At 40.8% G+C, this 26,869-nt stretch overlaps 1 protein-coding gene across 4 annotated transcripts; it reads right to left on the minus strand.

The window, feature by feature from the left end:
* On the minus strand, window positions 1-25,397 carry sh3glb2b (SH3-domain GRB2-like endophilin B2b). Of its 4 annotated transcripts, XM_030435430.1 has the most exons (12): window positions 25,099-25,394; window positions 21,896-22,037; window positions 20,766-20,777; window positions 18,559-18,687; window positions 17,665-17,798; window positions 17,346-17,438; window positions 14,122-14,184; window positions 10,759-10,782; window positions 10,513-10,602; window positions 6,444-6,544; window positions 4,429-4,666; window positions 1-3,718 (listed from the first exon to the last, which is right to left on the minus strand). In XM_030435430.1, exons 1-12 carry the CDS (start codon window positions 25,159-25,161, stop codon window positions 3,611-3,613), a joined length of 1,197 nt encoding a protein of 398 aa, XP_030291290.1. In that variant the 5' UTR covers window positions 25,162-25,394; the 3' UTR covers window positions 1-3,610. The 4 variants fall into 4 exon arrangements, with proteins under 4 accessions (XP_030291290.1, XP_030291291.1, XP_030291292.1 ...); XM_030435431.1 differs by lacking the exon at window positions 20,766-20,777 and having other exon boundaries at window positions 25,099-25,397; XM_030435432.1 differs by lacking the exon at window positions 14,122-14,184 and having other exon boundaries at window positions 25,099-25,393.
* Between the last annotated feature and the right edge of the window lie 1,472 nt (window positions 25,398-26,869).

A 26,869-nucleotide genomic window follows, 5' to 3' on the forward strand; every position in this document is an offset into this window, starting at 1 on the left:
TTACTGTAACACACATGCATGTTTATTGCACATCAAACCAGAGGTCACAAGTTAGAGGATGACAAGAAAGGGACGACAATGAGATGTCAGGACATTTTAAAATTCCTCCACCAGGCATGAAATAACACACTAAAGTACAATTATTTTAGCAACGGGGAAAAAGGTCATGATAAAATTTTAAAAACTGTGACTAGCAATCATGAAATGATTTACACACCTGCACGCACACATGCAGTAAATTAGTGTTTTATCGAATCAGAGCACACTCATTTTTACAGTTAGCATGCTACAATAAGTCCTTCAGTCTTTCAATGGTTTTATGATTACATAGAGGATATTCAATAGTCTTACAATTTAGGCTTAAATCAAGTTCCGAAAAGGTGCTCTTTCATGAGCTTCCAATGGCCATCTCATGGTCTAAATCAGTGAATGGAGTTAAAAACTCACCAGTTGATGAAAACTCTGAAATGTGTGGAAAGCTCCAGAAAAAAAAAAACAGACATTGTGCTTTGGGGTAAGATTATTCTGTTGAACTCCAAGGTACAGAAAGACTTAAACATCCAATAAGTTCTAAACAAAAGCAATGGTCTCAAGCATTTCTAGTGGCCCATACAAGCTGAAATGGTCATTACAGTAAAAATACAAATAGAGCAGTGATTTTGCTGTTTGTTGTCACTGTCGTATCAGTGACGAAGTTGATATATAAATCAGCCCTAAAGTGGGTGGTGGAGGAGGAAAGCATGAACGTGCGCTGTAAATGTAATGACTGACTGGTATCACATCTTCCTACGTACCAAGCGATATCACATCTTCCTACGTACGTATTCTGGCTCTAAAAGGAAGAGTATACATCTGGGAACAGTTGTGATCTCAGGCCAAATCACTGCATACTCTATGTTCTATTATTAGCATGTTGGGAAGTGAAATCACATTGGGGGTTCCCTTTAACAAGACTTTCAAAATTACACACAGCTATGACACACAATTACTGCAATCCAAACAAGCACATTACATCAGTCTGTAGTCAGGGTCGCATTCGACTCTCAGTTGATGAGTAATCACTTTAAATGCGTGGAAATGATTTTCCTGACAGTCATCATCACAACAAGCTGTATCACCCTTTCCAACTAATTGAAACTCTCTATTGCCACACTGATTGCAAGAAAATCACAGACATGATGTGTCAAGTATTCCAACCTATGTGGGAACAGACCTATCCACTTAGGCCTGATAACCCAGTTTGCCTGACTTCCCCCTGCACGCTGTTAAAGTTGGGAGGATATCCTCCATCAGGGAGGTGATACAGTGTGTGGGAGTCCATAAAAGTGAGCACATTTCATAGTCTGCAGAACTTTCCCAACAGTAAATGTCACGTCACTGTTTGAAGGCTCCCGTTTGCACTGCATCCTCTCACACAACAGAAAGTCTTTATCACTTTTCAGTGATGTTTCAGGGATCTACTTAAGCGTTGTTCCAACAGTTTGTAGGCTAACCTCAGTTCGTAATCATCCTTATGTACAAGTTTGAGGTTAGAGATGTCTCCAAACAGAAATGACATATTTAACCCTAACCCTTAATTGAAACATGATGACCAAGCATGGTCACGCCCAAATGAAATCAGATGGCTTCTATGGGAACACATTCTCTATACTGAAGTTATTTCATAATATAACAGCTAACAGCAAACTGGTCAAATGCTAAGGTGGCTAATCAAATCCCACATTCGAGGAAAAATAACTAAACTTCCAGGTTTCCAATCTGTACGTTTAGTGTCTGAGAGTTTTGAACATAAAAATCAAGATCTTCTATTCCATTTTCATTTAAAGTCCCTCTCAGTAGATAATATATGTACAACTGAGTTTTAACAACAAAGAATTCAACAGAAAACACAGTTTTCGCTGTCATGGCTGCAGATTGTGGAATGTGGGGAGGAGAGGCAGACAGCAGGTAATGCATCACTGCAAGTCCTACATGATCCTACAAAGGATAATTCTGGTTTATTACATGTTGAGTCTTTTTTTAGCGGTTTTAGTAGTAACTGAACCCCTTTAATGAATGAGATCTGGAAACTTGAAGTCCAACACGTCAAGAAACATGAGCAGTCAAACAGTCAGACGGGTTGTAATGAAAGCACAGCTCCCACTTCGGCAGCAAGCATACTCACAGTAGTCTTTGTGATCTGTTTTCTTTTATATCAGTGTTTTGTCCACTTCAGTCTGCTGTGCAGTGTTGCAGCCACACAACATACTATAAATAGTGGATTTTGCCCCCATGACATCACCCACTGGTTTGTGGACTACTGTTTTGAAGCCTTGGTTTTTGCACTGATCTTTTTTTTTGTTGTTGTTGGAGCCAGAAGGGGCCACATTTGGATGAGAGAGTGGAGCTGGGGGGCATATTCATTGCTACACCTCCATCCTGATCGGATCTGAGGATCTGAGCCTGAGGACACAGGTAGCAACTTGTTAATCACAAGCGAGCCACACTCTAAAGCATATCCTGCCTTGTCTGCTTTGTGCCACATCAGTTTCAGGAGGAACCACGCAATGAAACTTTCATTCATATAAATAACTTCGTGTTATAAACTTTAGATTTTAGGCTACAGCCGTTATTTCAACGTGTCCGATACATTTACAGCAAAATGTAGGCAAAAGTGAGCATCGGATCGTTCTCAGCACATAACAAATATGAAAGGACTGGGGACTGTGCAGGGCCCTGGTACCAGCTCATCTTGTAGAGAGCACACACCATGTTCTAAGTCTCAGTCCTTACTGCAGCAGCCCAGCCCTATGCTGCATGTCATCCCCTCTGTCCAATACTGTCCCTGCCAGTCTTCAGCTGACACTATTGACCAAAAAAAAAAGGCATAAACAGCCAAAAATAATCTTAAATACCAGTTTGTTAAATGATTTGAATTAAAATATGTAGTATTGTTTAAAAATGAACATCCCTGTCTAGTTAAGCTGAATTGACTACATTGTATTTAGTGATTTACTAAAGCTCTCTAGAAAGTGGTCTTGATAACCTGTCTGAATTGTTGGCCTGTTTACAACTGTCTACTTGTCTGACAGCTCCTGTTTCTTGCCCCATTGAACTGTAACACGGTGCCATGTCACTGTGTCACTTTGGTGACTTCTAGCAATATCATAACTGATACAAACGGTGGCTTAAAATACAAAAATAACACCCAAGTCATAATACATTGGAGTTATCCTTTAATGTATTACACAAGATCTTGGTCTTTGAATGCCTCGGGAACACTTATGTGCTAAAAACAACAGTAAGGTTGACAAGAAATCAGTTTTCATGCAAAAACACACAAACTGCACTGGTAACAAAATGAAGGAGTGTAACTGTGGACAGTAATCAAATGAAACTGTTGTTTAACACGAGGGTTCGCGGCAACTTCCTCCCACAAATCATCTGTATCTATAGAAACTTTCCCAACAGGTTTGCATAAGTGTTTAAGATAGTCACAGATCAAACACACTAAGTGTGCTAAATGCACACATGTGACAGTAGATGGAGGTTTTTGCAAGTGTGTGTGTGTGTGTGTGTGTGAGTGTGTGTGTGTGTGTGTGTGTGTGTGTGTGTCCTGTTGTTTGATCCATTAGCTCAGCAGTTCAAGGTAGGTGACAGGGACTTTTCCTTTTTCGTTCCCACGTTCTCCGACCAACCAATCAGGGTCCATTCCTGGTACGGTGTATACGGTAATGAGCTGGACAAACAAAACAGTAAAGAAGGCCATTTAATGACAATATTCCCCAAAATGTTTTCACCAAAAGTTACATAGTGCCCCGTTATAATGGGGTCATGATACATGACCCCATTAATATTTCTACGTAAATGAATAAACAAGCTGTTCTCAGAGGAAAATAAGGTCCCAGAACACTGTTTGAAGCTAGACAGTTGGGAGGGTCTGCCACATATAAACAAAGTAAAACAGTGTAAATTGTGTTGTCCTTTAAGGTCAGTTTGTTTATTCAGTTTATTCAGTCATAAACACAAAAGTACTCCTTTAAAAGAAAAACTAAATACTCCATACCAGAAAGTACACAATACATAGTACCATCTCCCTTCTGCTCTTCCGCCGAGTGTGTGTTTGGGAATTTTCCTGACCTAATGGTCTGCCTCCTTCCCTCCTCCTTCCTTGTATGTGTAATGAGATCCTACACTTCCTCTGAGCACTGTCTGTACTGTCAATCGCTAAAGTGAGATCCCATCAGACTAACACGCAGGTTGGGATGAAATTTAACTTCAGTTTCAGTTTGTTAAGCCTTTACATTTCTATGTGCCAGGGGATACGGGGGGGGGGATTACTTCAGGGCCGCAATGGACAAAATTGTTTCCTGTTTATGATAACCAAATGATGTCCCTTGTGTAACATAGATATGAGTGTGTGGGGTGACTCAGGGTTTCGTCCTGTACCTCATCGGCCAACAGGGAGAGCTCGCTGGCATCGTGGGCATCATAGTCGTACAGGACCTTGGCCTTTCTAGTGCCTGTGACAGGGAGCTGAGACTGCTCCATAGTCAGGGTGCTGGGCCTTTGGCTGGACGAGGAAACTGTGGCTCCAGGTGATGGCGGTCCAGACAGGAAAGCAGAGGAGACGGGGTCGGGGCAGACAGCAGCAGAGGAGAGGGGGGCGCTGACGGAATTAGCGCATCTGTGTTAACATTGGGAGACAAATGAAGGATATGAGTGGTCAAAGAGAGACCACTTTTAGAGATTTCCTGCAGGAAGACTGAAGAGTGATCACATCTTGACACATGTGATAATGCTATTGTGCAGATGCTCCATGTCAAGATTTTCAGTCCCGGGTTTGGCCACGAGTGAGGACAGATTCATGCGTGGATACAGATTTGGACGCTCGACTCTGTAGTGTTTTAAAATACAGTCCCCTCCAAAACTATTGGAACAGCGATCAAAAGATCTGTTATGCAACTTAGAAGATGGTTCTTGTAACAGAACATCAAATCTTTTGGCGTCAAATGAAAATGTTTTCAGTGTACAGCCAAAATAAAGGAAGGGGTCTCATTCTTCGGGAGGGGACTGTAGTTATAATTGTCTGGACTTGAAATGCTGTCTTTGTATTTAACCACTTTAGTATTAGTATTAGGTTGTTTTAGGTTTGTATTTTATTTTATTTTTTGTCTGCTCTTGCAATAAAAAGGTCGTGACTTAATTTTGTCAACTTTTATGGAAAGCATAAGGTATGTCAATTTTTTTCTTTAGCAACTCTGAATCATAAATACTGCTGGATCATCATGAAGAGAACTTGAGATTGAAGGAAAACACATATATACTGTATATATACACACATTTAGATAACAATTACTTTTCAAGATATAATTCAGAGAGGTCAATCTACAGATTCACTCCTGCTTTGTTTAGGTGCGAGTCCTCTTCTGGCGAACTCTGTGACTGTGTCAGCATCAGTGAGCACTGCTCTCCAGGTAACAGCAATAATGTCTTAAAATTACAAGAATGCAGGCACATATAAAGCAAGAGCTTCTGTATTTCCTTCCATTCTGGCCTCAGAAAGCACCTAGGTGGCCGGAACCTCATTTCCCCAACAGCCATCAAACTGAAGTAGTTTTTTAATTTTTAATTATTTTTTTTTACACATATTTTAGTGTGTAAATGACTAAATAGTACATTTTGGAATTGGTCCAGTCGGTCTCATCAGCCGGCAGCTGTGAAACAGCGTTTTTAGTTGACCATATGAAATATCTTGTCTTTGTATTGTATTCAAGTAAATGCAGGTGGATAGAGGTTTGCAAATCGTTGCACTCGGTTTGTGCTGTCACAATTTCGTATCAAAAAACCTCCTTGAGAAACTGCAAAATTGTCCAAGGACAAACGGAAAAGGCTGCATACACTCAGTGAAACCAGTGTGATGTCGGAACAGCACGTGAATGGTGAGTAAGGATGTCACTCATCCCTGCTCTACGGTAGAAACAAACACCACTTAAAAGATGGGTTTTGTGATAATCTTGAATCTGAGGCTTTTGTTTTTTGGGAAATGGTGCCCATGCATGTTTCCTCAGCAGTCTGCGGGTTTATCTGACACAGCAAGCGAAGATGTGGTTTATCTCAAAATGCAGCTGCATTTGGCCGAGCATGGAGTGGCGTAAGCACATTACGCACTTCCAGCTGTTTGAGTAGGAGAAAGTGTGTGCCAAAACAAACACTTGCCAGTCAGAAGTCACACTCTGAGTACACCCCGTGAGGAAACACTACACAGCAAGCCTGGCGAATACAATCTTAACAATGTAAAGAAACAGACATGGTCAGTTTCAAACGTTACTGATCCTTACACAAAGTCCCATTATACCTTGTTCTGAGTAAATGAGCTACAGAGCCATTGTCCCGATCTAATCTAATCTACATCTGTCACACAAGCATCACAGATGAAGTCGCCGGCTGACGTCAGCCCTCACCTGTTGAGCTCCCTCTGAAGGTCCTGCATGTAGTGGTGACACTGGGCGTAGTATGTGGCCTGAGCCTCCGCAAAGTCATGCAAACAACGGAGGTGGTTGAGCTGAGGGGAGAAAGGGAAAAGAATAACTGAGTATGATAGGAATCTCCAGTATCTTGTTTTAGAAGATTGCTTATTCTCCGCCATGTGTTTAATGGTGGTGTGTATTTCATTACAGCCCAGGTCTCCCTAGCAGGGCTCTGTGAATACCAGGGAAGTTACTGCACGCGGGGGCGGCCAAATTATTGTGTGATCATTTTATCGAAAGTTTAATTACCTGAATACACACATGAATCCAACATATTATTAGAAAGATAAATTCATTAAAAAAAAGTCGAATAGAAGATCAATATCTAGACAAAGTATTTTGGCATAAATGCAAATGTGCATTTTATTATCAACAGGGACACGGTGGAAAGCAACTAGCCCATCACCAGGATCCAGTCTAGATAATATACAGTTGACAGGAACTAATTCTACATCTGTCTGTCGCAGTCGCGCGAGAACTCTGGCTCTGTCAATCTGTGAGGTGCCACTGGTGTAGAGTATTGACTGTTCATGTTCGAACAAAAGGAAATCCATGAATCTTGTAAGTTTTCCAGAGAAGTGTCATATTTGTATGGATGATTCCATTTGGAATTCTGCTTGGATCAACACTGAAGGAGAAGTACTTGTTAGCCGTGATTAATAAGTTCCATGCTGGGATGTTCCACTGGTTTACTGGAACTTGCACAGAGTTATGAAATAGTCTGGCATAGACACCTTTATTAAGCAGTAGACAGATAGGAAATACGGGAGAGAGAGAGGGGGATGTGACATGCAGCAAAGGACCTCCGGCCGGAATCGAACCTGGGTCGGCTGCGTCTATGGCATGCGCTCTAACCACTCGACCACCTGTGCGCCTCTGGCAGGATTTTTAATTAGTTCATAAGTGCAGTGTTCCGAATATTCTGCCCAGAGTCAATTTTGTGAGTTCGATGCTCCCCCTTCCCCCGCCCTCTCAATATTGGAGTAAATTGCAATCAGCAATAACAAAATTTCTTTGGCGTGGTAGACGACCTCGCATTAAGCTCACCACAATGCAGCGGGAGAGGCAGGCCGGTGGCCTGTCTCTCCCGAACTTCAAATTTTATAAGTGGGCCTTTACACTGAGGCCCCTATTAACTTGGTTCCGACCTGATGCACGGGTGTCATGGCGAGCTCTGGAGGAGCAGAAATTGGCCCCATATTCTTTTGCTAATATCCTGCATTCTAACATTTCAGCTCGCCAGTCCCGCTTGAGGTTTGGCCCTATAATTTCATATTTGCTATTTATATGGAGGAGGGTGGAGAAATTAGCTGGTTGCTCTCCTGGATGGGGCCCATACTCTCCAATATTTAATAATGATAAGTTGCTGATTGGCAGTCGTCCTATTTGTTTTCCTGACTGGGAAAGAAAAAACATTTGTACACTTGGTGACATTTTCGGAGAGGGGGGACTACTTACTTTTCAGAACATATGTATTAAGTACGGTGTACCACGTACCTCCTTTTTCTTTTACTTGCAGCTGAGAACGGCCCTAAAAAGCAATGGTGTTCCTTTAAAGGGCCCTCTTAGGTCACACTCACTTCACAAATTGTTCCACTCAGCTAGAGGCACAAGTGGTTTTGTTTCGAGACTCTACTGGTTCTTGTTACAGCATTCTTACAGACCCCTGGCATTAGACGCGGTGTGGAGGAGAGATGTTCCAGATCTGAAACCCACATTTGACTGGGATAAAGTTTGGGCTAATGTGAGCTTAGCATCCAGAAATCCTGATCATCAGCAAATACATTACAATTTTGTACATAGGGTATATTTAACTCCTAGGAAGCTTCATTTGATTAAGGTTATTAATGATCCAACATGTACTTTATGTTCTTCCAAAGTGATTGGCAGTTTTTTTCATATGTACTGGGAGTGTTCCCCAGTGGCTGAATTTTGGAAGATGGTTGCCTTTAACCTTTCAAAGCTGTTTAAGATCAGGTTGCCCTGCTTGCCTGCTACACTAATTTTGAATGATTTGACAGAGCTGGGTTTGACACTGGACAAGAGAAGAGCACTGTTGGCTTGTCTAACAGCTGCGAAAAAACTAGTTGCTACACGTTGGAAACCTCCACACTCACTTTCTTTCCGAGTATGGGTTTTGACATATTTGGACATTGTTTATCTGGAGTTGTCGATTGCCAGAGTTCACGGAGCTAAGGAGTCGGCAATAAAGGCTTGGCATTCACTTCTTACTGCCCTCCGTGGGTTTCGGGTGTAACATATGACTGAGGTTTGGAGTCCTGGATCCAGGGAATGGGTGGGTCATATTTGGGGTTATGATTTCGGCTCTGATTTCATTGTGCATTTGTTTTTTTAAATTTTTAAATTTTTAATTTTAGTTGTTTACATATGTATTTAAGCATGTGTGTAGGTATGAATATATTTTTTATGATCTACTCTTGTAATGTGCAAGTACATACTTATGCCTTTCTTTCTTTAAAAATAAAATAAAAATTTGATCACAAAAAATAAGTGCAGTGTTCCACCAAAGAACTTACCAGAAATGTTTTAATCAATTGGATTTAAATATTGTATTACTATACTGTAACCCTATACATCTCTCTCTATATATTAATATAGAAATATATTTTGTTATAGTTGTCTCTTTGGTTAGATTTAGACCTGCTGGTTGAAAGCCTTCTATACAGTTTCAAGAATTCTGAATATTGACTTCTTTATTTGTTTGCATTAGTTAGTTAACATTTAGTCTAATACAGGAACCGGAATTTTTCAGCCAATATTTTGGGATAACAAAGCTTGTTATAGTGGCCGATTTTCTCATGATTACAAGTTAAAATATCACGAGCAAATGTCTTTATAAGGTTCACAGGAGCGAACCATTACATACCCACCCTGCTCTGTGGGCTGGGTTGGGGGGTTTCAATGAAAACCGCTCAATTTCATATGAGGGCATTTGCATTAAAGCGAATGACTACACAGGACAGACGTAACATTAGTATTGTTTTGTTAGGTGGCTCTTGTTTCAACTCAGGCTTCTCATGTGAGGATTGAAGTGTTCGTTATGCAACGGCTTACACAGAGTGGCCAACTTAAAGCAGATGTGTTCCTGTCTAGCCAACCTCTTGTCAAAGAGAAAATACATAGCCACACTGCCAGAGGGGGGGGGGGGACTGCTGACACGGCACTGCTGTAATGCTGTAATCAGTGTGATCAAACAACCCTGTGGTTGTCTGTAATAACAGCTTCATGATCTCCTTCTAACAAGAAACTTGTTTTCTTAACAAGATAAAAAGCCTGGATCTGAATTTAATAAAGTCATTGCATCATTTGCTGGCCTCCACAAGTTGGAAGTGGAATGTTTCAGGTTTTATGTTTTTGTAACATGCAATTCTCCTCAGTTGCTAAAAGCCCCATGAGAATGTAATCATGTGTGATCGCAGAAGACGCTGTTCTTCAGCCGCGCCTGATGACCCACAGGGTTAGCTAATGAACAACTGTTGCTGACTCTAGCAAGCCTGGAAGATTGCTGGTGTCAGTTATTTGCAATAGCTCTCCCCACTTCTGTATTCTCCACCTGTTCTAAGGACCGTACACTGTATCATTCGACAGAGACAAAATGAGCTAAATGAGGAGGGGGGAAAAGCCCCCCCCCCATAAAAAAACTGCTAACAGACAGTCACTGCTAGTTAAGTGGTGCCTCACTAATGGACTATAAAATCACAAAATGGGTTCAAAAGATGTTAGCGTACGACAGAATCCTGTCATGTGACCTGTTTGCAAACTAATTCTCTTGAGGTCAGATCACACTCAGTCCAAGGAGGGCGAAGTGGATGATGCAGTTCTCACAGCTTTCACCACTTTGAACGCTTCATCTCCGTGTTCCCTCAAAATGAATCATGTGCCCAGTTCCTCCAGATCGCTGCACTAGACAGGATGCTCTGGTGACTCTGACTAACAGTTCCGAGCACAGCTGGCTCACAGCAGACGCACACTTTACACTCACATGTGTGCTGCTGATGCCTTCCAGCAGCAGTCTGGTGACCTCGGCTTGTCGGTCAAACTCTGTCTGCGCGACACGGAGCTCGTGCTCAGCCTGCAGGGGGAAGTGAAAGGACAAGAAGTGTCAAAAGGGCTTCTGCAAACACCGGTAATGGTTTTAATGAAGTGCAGACACAAACACACACACACACACACACACACACACACACACACACACACACACACACTGTCCAGTAGTGAATGTACTTACTTTGTCCACTTCCTCACTCAGCAGCTGGGAGAAGCAGCATGAGAGCAGAAAAAAAAGCAGTCGTAAATCATTCTGAACATGTTGACAGTATACTGAGAACTGAAGTACTGGCTTAGCTGCAACACAGTACATAGATGGCTTTGACATAATGTCAACATCCTTGGATGTTTTAAACTTAAATGCTTACGTATTGTTACTTTAAGAAAAATGAAAGCCGAAAAGCAATATTAAGTTTGAAACACCAGTAACCGCACCCGACATTGATGTGACGATGCACTTACACACCCTAAAAGACACCTCTACATCACTCAACAAAGTTATAGTTTGTTCATCAGAACTGTATAAACCATCATATGTTGATGTGGATTTGTCCGTCTTCTTCATTGTGTATCAATGTGTGCCTGACACCTGAGGTAAACGATGCACTGACTGTTTCAACGGTGGTTCATATTAAGCTGAGTGATTTTGTTGAAACTACGTTGTTGTGACTTGATTGATCTCCAGTTTACCAGAAACACTTCAGTGACTCTCACAGATGCTGCTGTTGATAGCCAGCCTGAACTGAAGCTCACCTTTCCCCTACTGTGTGCAGATGTTGAAGCCTGGTGAATCCTTATTATATTGTGCCCCCCTGTGTTCGACATGTGTTATTATGAGAAAGCAACTCTCCTGTTAGACTTAACATACCTTAGAAGAATATTAGTCTCATAGAGTGTGTCTTAAATTACATATGGAAAATCAAATAAACACTTAACTACCGGTTATTCACTTTATGTTAACATTTTTTGAGTCGCACTGCCTAAATGATAAAGAGTTACCAGCTTATGGTATTGACTGTCCATATCACCCATTTCTCTTCATGCATCACTTGAAAATCTACATTCAGCTGTCTTTTCCAGGCCACATTAATATAAAATAAGTCTCTAAAATAACTACAAATGTTTTCTAACAACAACAAAACACAGATGAGCTCCTATCAGATAGCATAAGGGGTGTATACAAAGTCTCTACCACAAAACACACACTGGACACTGACAGTTCCTACAGGTCTACCACCATGCATAAACAGCCCAAAATGAGGAGGTTCTAATCCTATTTTACTACTTGCTGACAGATTTTCACATGCTCAACCTTCCTCTGCTGCGCCAAACTGGGATCCTCCTCCACATCCCAGCTCTCCCAGCCGCTCTGCAGCTGATTCAGTTACAGAGTCGACACAGAGAAACACATAGCAATGTTTTAACGCCACCAAAAGGGCTGATGTGACTGTTTTAGAAAAAAAGAAACACAGGCAACACAGAAAGTTCTATTCCTGATTCTGACTGGATTTATAAATCTGTCTGCATTTATTTCGGTAACACCTCATTATACAGTTTCACAAGAACACCATCATTACCCAAGAATATATTGTAAAATTACCTGATTCATCAAAAATGTTCTGCTATTTTAAAATTACCAGATAAAAAGAAGAGCTGCTGATTTCCAGGAAACGTCCAACTGGTTACTGCTTAACCTTTGCTGATCATTCTGTCTAACCTCCCCTCAGTGGGCCACACAATTCTTGGGGTTTTTTTTTGTTTGTTTGTTTGAATAAAATTATAATATTGATTAAAAAAATCCTTCCTTGCTCAATGAGAAAACTTTAAGTACACGGACAGGTTAATACTTTGGAAGTTTTACCCAAGCTCGATTGTGACTTTGAGTTCTTTGGCCACTGAGGCTACGAGTTACAGAGAAAGAAACTCACATTTGTACGATTAATCTTTACTGTGACTTCAACGTTAATTAAAGCTAATACAGTATATTTAACAGGTTATCAATACTGCAGTAGATGGAAGGGAAAGTGTAGGGAGATAATGTTCTACAATATGCTTCATCTGTAATAAAAGTAGAGACTGAAAAAAATAAAAAAAATATTGTGACCATCAAAAGTGCAACTGGAGTATGACTAGTGAAACACACATTGTTTTTTTTTGGAAACGCTGTCCTCAGCTGAAATGTACGATCTGCATTAACCAGCATTATTCTGCAGTGTTCCTCTGAGTCACATGTGTGGACAGAGCTTATGAGGTAACTGAATGTTGAGTTCCTGTTTGACACAGCGATCATGTCCAGCTTCACGTCCACTGTTGTGTTATAAACCTCAGCGGATCCGACCCACAGCTAACACCAGCCGCGAGGGGCCTTTTCCTTCATATCATGATTTGTTCCAATGACCACTGCAACTAGAAAAGTCAATTTGTTTTTTTCAGAGACTGTGGTGCTATTGTGTTTCATTCATAATATACAGCATTTCTTATTGTTTGTTTGTCAAATGTTAAGTATGAACAAAATTCAGACATGCACAAACAAGCTTGTGTATGATATTTATGTTGCAAGCATCATGCTGTTATCACAGTCTGACAAGCCTCGTTTTCTCATGATAACAGGTTAATTTATGACCTTAATAAGAGAGTTAATTAATCTGTTATCATGAGAAAGCAAAAGGTTTTAGCTTCTTCTCACTTCTAGCCTAGCTTTTTTTTTATCAGACCTGGAAAAATAACTGAGCCTGTGGCCATTCTGTATGGAAGCCCAGACGGGGCGTAGTTGCAATCATTCTTTTTAAATGCCCTCATATCGAGATCACAAGTTAATTATGACATTGTCTCAAGATTTATCGCCATGACGTGTTAATTTACCTCGTTTTCTTGAGAAAACAAGCTTTATTAATTTAAGATAACAGGATGAATGCGTTATCCCAAGAAAACAAAAGGTTAATCCCTCTTTTTATTCATATCTTATGTTTATCAGGTCAGCAGTGCCACACAAGCGTGGCATCTTCACAGCTGTAGCAAAGATTTAGGATGAAAACGTGCATCCAACTATACTGTTATTTATTCACATAGATACTTAATTAGCCAAGTAATTTGCTTTTAGACTTTGTTTCCTGATAAAGTTTCTCATTATCTGTAGAAATCCGCCATTTGTTTTCTCGAGATAACAAGATAAATTAAGCCATTATCAGAAATCGAGCTTTGTTATCTTGAGATAATGGCATTTAAAACATTATTTTCTGGGCTTCCACAGGTCGGAGTTGTGTCTCTGGCACAATTATTGGACAATGGTACATGCCAAGATAACATGATCAGGTTGAGGAAAGTTGTAAAGTCAGTGAAATGACATCACAACGTCAGTTAGGCAGTCATGTCTAGGAAACATTAGACCCCAAGGTGAGCATCTTTCTGCTCATGTTTTGTTTTCCTTTTTCAAAAGTTTCACGATCTGGCTAGCACTGTACGCTGATTAGCATGTTAGCCTAGCCCCTGCTCAGTGATATATGTACCCTGCATGTGTGCCATTTGTCGGACTTGGGACTCTTACCGCTGATGCACTGGCAGAAAGAACATAATTTCGAGGCCTTGTCTCCTGAAAATCAGGTGCAGCCTACAAACAAGAGCAGGGAGGAGGAAACACATGTTGGCACAGTCATGCAGTTACAATCATTAAGCAGAACAACACAAAACGTCAGCCAAAAGCAGAGAAGCATAAATAAAACAGATCGAAAGCAACAAAAATGCAGGGTGTTTAGAAGAAAGCAGAAGGTAAGTAAACCTTAGAGGTGGAATCCAAAGTCATCCATTACAGCCATGATGCTACATGAAGAGGCCCAGTGCACATGGGGGCCTAGAGGGTGTAAATTATGTCCTCGACTTTCATTCTTTAAAAGGGCACTACGGAGTTTTAATATTACCAGTATCAGTGAGGTAATCAGACAACCTTTTTCTATAAGGTTGTATGAGTTGCACATTCTGGAGCATGTGCAACTCATATAGATAGAAATGTACCCGATCACATACCAGAACATTTCCTTTTTTCTTTTCTTTCTTTTTTTGCATTTTAAAAAGAAGTTCCAAACCTGTAGTTTGTGCACAGCTGAGGGAGAGGTGGAGATGAGTTAATATTCCATAGCTCTAATAACATCTGTTGGGTTAATTCAACTCAACTCAGAGGCGAGAACACATATGAAAGACAATCTCCTGTTGTGGGCTGCATGTGTAAAAGGGTAACTCCACACAGTGTTTACAGCTCATTCGGGAAAACAGCTCATATTAAAAGGCATTTAAAACAACAACTCGGTATCCGCAGACGGCCTTAAAAGCTCGGACGACTCATTGCATCATGTCCCTCTGAGTGATAAATGATTTCCTCTGACAGATTTCCGGATTTCTCGTTTTACTTTGACTGGTTTTAAGTGCTCAGCTGGAATAAGGCCGATCACAATTCAACACTCCCACAGTTAAGGCCCACTTCAATCAGAAACTGATGACAGCTGGTGGGTTGTTTAACCCCAGTCAGTACGTCACCTCGGATCGCACCCACACACGTCCTGATGAGTGTCCAAACTCTGTTTCTGATGTTTGTTTAATTCTGCCGCTTCTCATTTCTGCCACAAATATTTCATGTTCTTGAGAATTTCTAAAGATTTGACCCAAGTCATCAGGAGCTTTGAGCTAGACTTCAGTAGAACAAGAAATCCTTACTGCTACTGAGCTCATTCGACATTACAGTCAGACAGACTGCTCTTAGACGGTCTGTGCTTTTCCTCTCTGCTTTGGCAGTAGACCAGACTGATGTTTCTCCTCCTATGGATGATCCATACTGATTCTTGACTAATGAAATATATAGTCTTGGCCATTTAATGTGATTATGCTTTGACAGCTTCTGTATCCTGGTTGTGTGATTATTTTGTACCACCTTAATGTTGCTGATCACTATATTATGCAGCTACAGGAAACCAACTCCCCCTGCAGACATCACTGTTTCAACTCATATTATATAAAGCAGTTCACTCATGGTTCTCATCAGGAGGCTTGTAATTAACAACTCTGGCTCTTTGACTAAAACATGACTAAAAAAAAATGGAAAATCCAGAGACAACAAAGCCAGTTAATAAAAAGGTTGATGAAGGTGGTTATCCAAGGACCAACACAACCTCTACTGTGTTACTAAGACAATAAAATACAGGACAAAATAAGACTTGCCAGCTCTCTATCTGCAGCTAGGGTGCTACTCCGTCACCTTCCTGTGAGCACACCAAAATCGGCGTGTAATGCTTTACACAAAGCATCTCTGCGTCAGTCAGGTCAGCGTAAGGCATTAAGAAGCTTATCCTACTGAGGTGGAGACGCATGCAACAGGCACTGCAGGCAGAATCACTGATAACATGGCAGCCAGTCGCACATCTGAAAAGCCTTTCAGAAATTTGAAGGGGCCATTTGTTCAGTGCAGACATGCCATCTGGAGAAGCAACCGGCTTGATGCAAAACACGGACAAAATCACTGCTATAAATTATTCTAAGGAAAGCCAGACCTCACGAGCTGACATGAATGCGTGTATGTTAGCTTCTTAGTCAAAGCTGTATGCTACTGGCTATTCCATCCGACATGTGACATTGCTTGACTATAGATTTACGGTTTTATAATGTATGGATGAGGTAGGGGACAGCTGGCACACGATGCAACACGCACTAACTGCATTGCTTACTTAACACAAAGTGCCTCTCACTACAATCGTCTCTTGTCAACCTTAAAGCTGTATTCATCCATTTTGGCCACTAGGGGGCAGAAAAACATACAGCCTAATGCTTGCCTTGCTTTTTAAAGGTGGGATGACTAACTTGTCAGCAATCAGCTGTCTGTGTCCACATCCAGCAGGTACAGCACAGTATTATCATTCCATCATCTTTTATGATTCTGGCCTCTGGACTGGGGGGCTATTGCAGGTTCGATAATGGGAACACAGAATAATTGGATGTTCCAGAATCAAAATAGCATCAACTTCAGCAACTGAACTTGTACCAGGAAACCTTGGGAAACATGAACGTTGTCTACAGTTAAAGTTGTTTAAAGTTGAACTAAACATGTTATATCACACACTATTTAAATGGATACTTATAACATGAAAGTCATGTGCTTTTTTAGCGTCCTTCAGCTTGTTTTGGGTTTATGGCCCACAACTTTTCTCATCCTCGTTTCTAGCAGCAGCAGCAGCAGCAGGTGTTATTAGCTACAATGCTCTGACACACCCGCTGTCCTCTGCCTGCTCAGCACCACACGCCAGTCAGACACAGTTAGCGACTAGTGGGTGAACATAGTGAAGCTTGTGAGACCGAAATAGAGCTAAAAGAAGAGTGACTTACATCTTACATTGTATCTTTTAGGTGGCCACAACAAAGCTGATGTTGCTCCGTATCTGCTGGATGTGATATGTAACTGTTTGCAGCAACTTTTAAAGTTCTGCTGTGTATTTGCCTTTTGCCCCTGCCTCATAGTGACCAACAGAAATTCAGTAACACTACCTTATCGAGGTTATACATTTAAACATTCAAAGCAAGTCTTACAGCGCCACTATAGCAAGTCATTCAGTATTATCACTGTTGCCTGAAAAGTGGAAGACATTCCCAATCTCTCTGCACAGTTCAGCCTCTGTCGGCCTGATAGTTACTGTGATTCAAATACTGTTAGAGATTACAGGAGGAAAAAGAAGAAAAAAACTACAACAGCATAAGCAAAAACAACGGGGACAATGTGACATTCCATCTCACCGCTGCTTTGGCCTCTGCCTGCTTGGCTTTCTTCAGGCGAGCTTTGCAGATGTCAAGATCCAGCCGCCGGTTTTCCAGCAGTCGCCTCTCTTTCTGCAGACGACAGGAGGGACCCAATCAGAAAACTGGAATCTGGCTGCAGGGAACAAACCTTGCAGCACAGCTAGCACAACAAGGCAACGAGCAACGAGAAAACATTTGAATAGAAAAATAGCATAAAAACAGTTATACTACATACTTATACTCACTTGGGTGGTTTAAATACAAACACAATGTCTTAAAGCACCCAGGGCTGATAGTAGTGAGTAGTCAGTCTTACTGATATAGTCCTCCAGTCTCCTTCCAAGAAGTTACGCAGAGGAGTGAGGAAAGTGGTGGCTGAGGTGTGGAGGAGCTCACGCTCAGCTGATCCCAGTCTCTTCTGATACTCTCCCACTGTGATCAGGGTACTCCCTAGAGGTGGCAAGATACATGCACACTTTAATTACACACTACGTCAACATTGATTATAATGTTATCTATCCATTTAACTTATTTTGCACAAGACAGCGTGATTGAAGTGAAGCAAGGTTCACTCCTGACTGCTAATGTTACCAGCACAGTGCACGCTTGGACAACTGGAGGCAGGCTTTAGAAGCACTTAAACTTCACGCTGGGAATGTATTTCATATTGATGCTATTCTGAGAGCTGTGCAGAGCAGAGGACAAAGCTGGACAAGTGACAAAAAGCAGGCAAAGACTGTGTGGAAGTGTTAGTACAGCCGAACATTTGGTGACCAAGACGGTCTGAGATATGCTTGGCACTTAGAACTTGTGGATAGAAGACATAGTGTTATGAGGTATGCAGCGGTGTGTGTGTTTGAGATAAACTACAGCATCTGGTGATATTCTTACTGTCCATAAGTGTTGGCAAAATGACTCAGCCTCCATTACTTTTCCGGTGTCACAAAAGGGGTTTTCAAATCCTCAAAAAACCATAATGACTTTAAAGCATTTGGTTGCAGAACACTGAGTAGCAGACGTGCACCGCGTTGTTGATAGTAGTAGCTTTTAAAGCATGTGAGTTTTAAGCTATGGACTGATCCATCAACTATCTGATCAGGGTTAGGGTCTGCATTCACAGCCCTCTAACACTTCACGAGGACAAGGCAGACAACAAGCTCAAAGTCTCCTCAGCTGCAACTATATCAGTTTCAGTCGGCGCTCCACTGACCGTACGGCGTCCCCGGACCAAACTCATTGGCAGCTTCCAGCATGTACTGGCCCAGCAGCTCTGCGTTGGTCCCCCTGGAGGGAAGCTTCTTATCCAGCTTGTCATAGATGAACTCCTCTATCCGCGCACCTGGATAACAGGTGATACAGAGATTGTTGAAACTGAACACAAGTGGTGAAAAACTTTGCTGTAAGAACTTTTGTACGGCCATGTACTCAGAAACACAGGGATTGACTTAACTGTGATGTTTTGGAAAAATAATGCAAAGCTTTTGCTGACAATATTTCAGAGTTTCTCCCTCACATTTTATTTGCAACAATCAATCCCTTAGCAAAAAGTAGTATACTTGAAGTTCATTTTATTAAGTATGCTTGAGTTTAAGTATAAGTATAGCAAGTATACTACGGACCATGTACTTGTAGCGTACTAGAAAGTATACTAATTTAATACTTCTTCGGACTAAATTGGAACATTTTAAGTTTATAAAAGTATACTTTAAGTATACTTTATAATTTTAAGTTTACAGAAGTACACTTTCAAGTATACGACAAGTACACTCATCTATATACTACTAGTGTACTAAGTATATACTTCTAGTCCACATTTTAGTTTATTAACATGTAAGTTTATAACAGGGGTAATACCTCAATGCAAATGTGTGTAGTGAGAAACATTTTTATTCTGTTAACTTAAATGTAAGCACAAGTTAATGACTTGACCTCAATCTGCACTTACATCAAATATACTAAGTATTAGTACTTGTTATTTGACAAGCTCTAGCCAGAAGTTTATTAATTATTACCACACATACCAACAGCTTAACAGACAGGAAGTCTCTCCCAGAAAACACCCCTCACTCACGGTGCCAACATTTTTATCATCTTTGTTAACTCGACACAATTTAACCACATAACAAGGATGTGAATTAACCCGCAACCGTCTTACACATCATCTTATTCACAACCACATTCACGAACCATATTTAGTATTAAAGTGTAAGTGTAAGTCTAAGTGTAAGACTAATGTACTTAGTCTTAGACTATTCTTTATACTTTTCAGTATAAGCCAAGTATACTTCACTATACCTTTCTTAAGTATATAAAGTATAGTATATAAAAAGTACACTGCCTCAGTTTTAGTATAAAATAAGTATACTTGTTGTACACTTGAATAAACTACTTTTTGCTATGGGATGGTTTTTTGTTTTTTTTTTCTTTTTTGCATTAAAGAATGGGTGCACACATTTCCAATCCAGAGTGCTGAAACACAGACAAATTACAAGTTCATAAAATCAATGTCGTAAACACTACCTACAGCAGGAAATATGAGCTCTAAGCCCTGTTCATGTAAAAACAACCACACCGGCTCTGATGAAGCTTTGTGTCATTAATGACCCGGGGAGAGTCTCCTCCACATGTCCTGACACATGTTGCTCCAGGCTGCAGAAATGTAACGACTTTGTATTGCTGCAAACTGCCTCGCGTTTACCTTGAAATCAAATCTAACTTACACGTCGACTGTCATACAGCTGAAATATGACTTCTTGACTGTGATCTACAACACGAGTGGGGAGACGCGGTCAGCACAAGGTTTTCTATGCTTCAGGAGGAACTGAAGGCGAGGTGTGAAGTTTCTGTCAACAGAAGTATGCTAGCTGACGTTAGCCTCAAGGCAACCACAACGATCAGTGTTGTGTGGCAGCAACAATGGCTGCTCTGGGATGGTTCTCTGCACACTGGTTGTTCATTTACTAATTTAGTCATCCAGATTTTACATCAAAAATACACAATGTCCAAATATTATCAGAGCAGTTGGCATAGGGGAAGGTGAGGCGAGGGGTACTGCGTTGGTTACACTCTGTGATGCGGCTAAATCCTACACACTGGACCTTTAATCAGTATAAATTAGACCCATTTTAGACCCCAATTTTACCCATGAAGGCAGCATCAGTTCTACACAATCACACAAGTGCCTACAGGTGTTGTCCTGCATGGAAGCTCATTAGTAATTCAACACCTGTTTGCGTCTACAGTCAGTGTGCAGCAGACTGTCTCTGCTGTCAGTACGTATTCTCTCTTGTTCCAGTTTAACTTGTGATTCAACACAATCATCTGTATATGTTACAGCGGATATCATCTGTGCTCATTAATGCTGACGAGCACAGTGACTTCACACAGACTTTGGACACATTCTGGGAAATTACTTACCAGTGTGGTCAACTGGAGCATGAAGGGTTAAAAGAATACACAGATCAAGGGTTAGACATTACTGCCAAGAACCATCTGCTGTTCTATCAATTCTAGGTCTATTACAGATTAAGGTTGAATCCCTGAGTATTATACTAAAAGTTGCTTGGTAAAAAAAACCAGAAACGAGTGGCTAAGCTAAAATAAAATTTAAAAAAAGAAAAGAAAAAGCACAGTTAAAATAGGACACGTTTCAGGCAGCACAAGTTAATTTAAGCTGCGGTAACTATTTTTCCAATTTTATTTTCAGTAACACCTTACAGTGGGGGTACATCCATTGAAATTAGTTAATGCAGCGATAAAGAAACTAACTTACAGTTATGTAACAGTTAAAAAATGTGTCTTTTTACTAAAGTTGTTTATGGATCAACCATCTCGTAATATGTGTTATGTCCTTAATCAACACTCCATAAATGTGACCAAGTGACCCTTATTAACAGTTTCTTAATGCTTTTTATTGTATTAATTAACTGGTGTTTAACACTAATCCAGAAATTAACTTTTCGATAATGTATAAATCAATACCTTAGTTAACATGAACATTACTGTATTATCATTCATCCCTATCCATCCTTCCATCATCTGTAACCACTTATTCTTTTACAGCGTCATGAGGGGGCTGGAGCCCATCCCAGCTGACACTGGGCTAGCGGTGGGTTTGCCCTGGACAGTTCATCACAGGGCTGACATGTAATAGGGACAAATAACCAATCAGGCTCTCATTCACAACTTTGGGCAATTTAGAGTGACCGATTAACCTCACTTGCATGTCTTTGTACTGTGGGAGGAAGCCGGAGTGCCCAGAGAGAACCCAAGCAGACACGGGGAGAACATGCGGACTCTGCACAGAAGGGCCCTGCCCCAGCCAGGTCTTGAACCCAGGTCCTTCTTGCTGTTGAGCAACCATTATTATGAGATATTTTAATTAACAATAGTTAATGCTTATTTCGGCATTAACTAATGTTAATTAATGGACACTTATTGTATGGTGTTACTACATTTTTTTACTTAATGAGTTATACTTTCAACTCATTAAATAATCAGTAATTGTCATGTTTTACTCCTAAGACTTCACATGACTCTTCTCTTACTTGGGTTAGGCTGCAGGAGCACCTCTGTTTGTCTTAAGATTTTTTCAGTCCAGTTCTTGGTTCCGTCAGCCCGAGTGATCAGGTTCTCCAAGTGGGCATCCAGCTCTGTCTTCTCAGCCTGGCCCAGCTTCTCCTCTGTGAACTGGGAGACACAATGTCAGGATCCTGAGTGTACGTCACACTTCAACCACAGCTAGTCATGCAATTCATAGTGCTGACGTGTCGGGGACACAAAACAATTGGCATTTTTAATGGGTGCTACAGTCATGTCTTGAAGTCAAGTTTACATGTACTTTTGAACATTAACACCCTTTAGTTACCCTTTAAGTATAATTCAGTTTAGAAGCTCTTCTTCCAAATCTTTGCAGTAAGTGCTCCAAATGGACTCAGCAAATATTAGCAGTTTAATCATCACGTACCATTACAAATAACTACAGCACATTTAATACCTAACGTGTACATACATGATGCTAAAAGTAATGGACCATGTCTGTTCATGCGATAAAGTATTAAAGCAGGCCTGTTTTCAGCCAAGTCCCAATAAAGTACTATTCTAACCAACTGTGATGTTCAAACGTGAATCGTGCAATTCACTCTCGCTGCAAATTTGTGTGTTTTATAACTGAGGCTAAAAGCATCGTCTGTCATCTGAGGGAGGGCTGTCTGACTTCTTCTGATTTCTTCACTTGTTGCCAGGTCTGACTGGCAGAAACCAGCAGCCAGCTGGACATTCAACACACAGACGAATGAGGAAAGTCATAATCACTGTCATTTTACAGCAGGCAAAAAAAAAAATGAAGAAAAAAAAAAACATGGCTTACAACAGCTTTGTGGGTAGATCAAATCACATGTCGCATCTCCTCAGTTCTTAACTGCTAGCACTCTTTAGACGTTTAGGGACTGTCAGTACCATAAAAATGTACACCAAGTTTAATATTTAATGTGTTGGATTATCCACTTGTTTTTTCTATCAATGTAGTTGTCTTCAAAAAAAAGCAGCACTTTTGAGAAATAATACAGGCACTATGCTTGGCAAAGTCACACGTGAAAGCTTAAAGGGGCACTATATAGTTTTGGAGAATATATTCAAGCTGAGAATTTTAATATATACTATATCAATGAGATAATAATCCAAGCTCAGAAACTCCACATATAAACGAGGTACAACAGTATAAATTGTGTGTTCCTTTCAGGTCAGTTTGTTAATTCAGTTTATTCAGTCATGAAAACAAAGAGAGTTTGTTTATTTAGTTTGTTAAGGCAGAAAAAAAAATCCGGAATATCTTTCAATGACGCCAATGAAGATCCTTCTCTTTTCATAAACATTTCTTCAACAAAACTACAGAGTGCTCCTTTAAAAACACGTTGTCCCTACAAACCAGCCTCAAAGTCCAGAGATGTGATATACTCTTACAAGGCCCTCTACGTCAGAACTGGCTACCTCTCAACTTCATACACATAAATATAGGGTGCAGTATATCATACTAACTGTAGCAGCTTTAAGCTAGTTAGCTCAGTTAGCCGTGTAGCTAGTGATCTGGATTTGGAGTGTAACTCTGAGCCACGATGGGCCAGGGCTAGGAGTACACTGCAATGCAAAACGAGCAAATAATGCTAGATGATGAAGCTATGTTAGTTGCCAAGGATGTTTATGAATCACCTGAATGTCAAGCCTGCTAACTTTTTTGGCTAACTGTTGCTGCTGACCAATATGGGCGAATAATTACCCATATTATTGGGCATGTGTAACTTTTTAATTGTCGTGCAACCTCTTTTATTTTACTATTTTATAATCACAAGTAGGTAATAATGTGTTACTCTGACCCAGTGGTGCCAGTGTTGGTGGCAGTGTCCTAGTCTTGCTTAGGGCACCAAAATGGCTAGAGCCGGCCCTGGTGCAGAGGGATATAAAATGTTTAATATCAGCGGTTGCCTATGTGTCATTGAGTGTACTCAATGTGCTCTCAGCTGTTGTTTGTGTCCCTCCATAATGTCTCATCTACGTCCTCTCTAGTCAGCCTATGGAAAAGCAGTGTGAACTTTGCATTTAAGCATCCATTAAATGAAACAGTGCAGAGTGTGGCCCAAACTGAAGCTACAGTCGCTAAATCAGATGTTAGTGAGCACAGCTTAATGAGTCTTCTGGTTGGATTGGACATAAACTAACAATGAAAATTATTTTGCTTCACATAGCAATAAAACAGCCGTTGGCCCCGCCCCTTTAACATATTTGTTTCAGTTCCGACATAAAGGTGTGTTTCATACCGGAACACTGCAATGACACCTCTTAGTAGAAGCACAACGTATACAATACATTGTAGTATAGTATAGTGTACTAGGCGTACAGCACGTACAGCACACGCTGTCAGATGTATAGTCTGTCAATGCTAATGGTAATGTGTCACTGAGCCCTCGCAAGATTCTTGACAATCAGCACAGCATCCTCACGGTTATAACATGGCTTTAATTCTTTATTTAATCGATAGGAGTTTTATATAAATTCGGCATAAAAATAATCCACCAAGTGAATTTAATGTAAGAGGAAACATTCGGATTTTTACCCGACCGCTCTCACGTATTTTGAAAGGACATGCCGGGCAATGAACCAAACGAGTGCCAATGCAAGGAAAATGATCATTCATTCAAATTATCATGTGCTTATTAATGCAGCCGAGTTCCTTAATGAATCCTACTGATTCGCAAATCGACGTAGATTCAGTTCGTGTCGTCGTGTACAGTTCGGAATAGAAGAGGGATCGTTAAATTGTTACTTTTTTGGAGGGGGACTGGTGACGAGTTTTTGTTTTTTTCCCCCGGATAGAACTGGGAGCTACTGGGTGCAGAGTGTCTGCCGCCTGTTCCCGCTGTTGATGGCTTGATGGCAGCAGGAGGGAGTCTGCTGCTGTCACATGGGTGATACACTCGATCACAGCCATCAATAATGGATCGAGGCTTGATGGACCTTTATCGGCTTACAGCGCTGGCTGCGTTCATCTAAAAACACGACATAATACACCCGCTTTCCTCTTTACAGTAACTTCAACCTCCACAATGTGCTGTATGAGTGTTGTATAGATCCAGCACCATGGCCCACAGCCATCCTCCAGCCCTGCAGGACGCAGTTACAAGGTAAACCAATCCACGCATTACTTGAAGGCTGCTCGCCGTACGGCACGATGTCAAGCAAATGATGAGCGGCTCACCTGCACCGCCCGGGTGAAGAAGACTCCAGCATCAGAAGCCAGTTTTTTCACGTTGAAATCCATGGTGCCGCTGTGAGCTGAGCATACAGGCAGGGCTTGTTTGTTTCCCTGCAGAGGGAATCCTCCGATCAGCTGAGATGATGTAGCAGCGGCGCTGAGGCTGTAATCCGCTTCACGGACAATCGGAAATCTGCTCTCCGCCCTGCGTTTAAAGAGACCACAGCACCGGTCTGCAAGTCACGACTCCCCCCGCACACACCCTGCAGCATGTGCTGTTCCCCCACCCTGGGTTCTGGTCACACACTCATATCTACATGGATCCAATGAAAAGTGTGCACAGAGAGAGCTGTGGATAATCCACAGAGTGCTGAGATGTTAAAATACACCGTGTTTATTCATTGTGTAATTTGGGCGAACTGAATGCAGATTGTTTAGATTAATGAATGTGCATATGATAAATATATAACTACGCATTTATTCTGAAGTACACTTACTCAAGTACTGTTAAAACTTAAGGTACTTACACACCCCTCGAGTATTTCCATTTTATGCTATTTTTTCACTCCACATATCAGAGGCAGATATTAAGTGTAAGTGAGACGATTTCTGTTTTCCTGGTGCTCCATTTTCTAAGTTCGAAAAAAAAAAAAAAAGTAAATAAATAAATAAATGATTAAATCCAACCTTTACAGAGGAGCAATAGAACGCATCCTGACTGGAACCTCTACAAACTGTCATGATTAATCAAAGCTCAGGACAGGAAGGCTCCACAGCGGCTGATTAAAGCCGCGCAGAACATCACTGGTACCATCTACAGATAATCAGTGACATCAGTGAAGTGAGATGTCAGCACAGAGCCCAAAGATACTAAAAGACAACACCCACCCAGCCACAGTGTGTTCACCCTGCTGCCATCTGACAACAGATACAGAAGTATCTGCTGCTGTACCAGCAGACTACAGAGCAGTTTCACTCCTCAGGCTGGGAGACTCCTGAACTCATCCTCAACACTTATTTTTCTATTGCAGGACTACAACTTAGATTTTGTTCTACAACCCTGCTGTTATAAAATTACTATTATATTTAACTTTGAAGCTTGAACCTTCAATACCATTCTTCTCCAGTGAAATCCATTCATCTTCAAATGTGTTTATGATTAACTGATGGATGATGTGTTGACAAAATGATCCTCCTCCTTAAGCTAAATAAACTCTTTCAGAACCTTCTTTGATTAGCTGGGAAAGGCATCCTCACAGATGAATGTAGAAGCAGCACTAGCGTGGTATGAGCACTTTTACTTAAGTGAAGAATCTGAATACTTTTTCCACCAATGCATTTACTAAAGTTGTGGAATTGTTTGAAATTTGAGCATGAAGTTCATTCTTTGCCTACAGTAACACATATCAGAGCTTCAGTCACATTTCTGTCCTCATTCAGCCAAAAAAATGTTGTTCTTAGAATGAAGGTTAAAAAAAAATCTTCTTTCTCTCATTTTGATACTGAAAGAAGACAGAATGTAACTGTGAAATTAACTTGATTACAGCCAGTTGAATTCATTTGATCTTATATCAAGATACAAGGTAGTTTAATTACACAGGGGTGTATAACGAAATTAAAGTTAGTAAACTCCACGTTGCACAAATTACAGAGCATTTATACAATATACAAATATACATAAATACTTAGTTCTTTTTGAATCCGTATCAGGGCGAATGTAAGCAGCAGCACCAACATGGTGATCATAACGTGGTCGACATCTTCGTATCAAAAG

This window comes from Sparus aurata, chromosome 12, assembly GCF_900880675.1.
Source record: "Sparus aurata chromosome 12, fSpaAur1.1, whole genome shotgun sequence".
NCBI classification, from domain to species: Eukaryota; Metazoa; Chordata; class Actinopteri; order Spariformes; family Sparidae; genus Sparus; species Sparus aurata.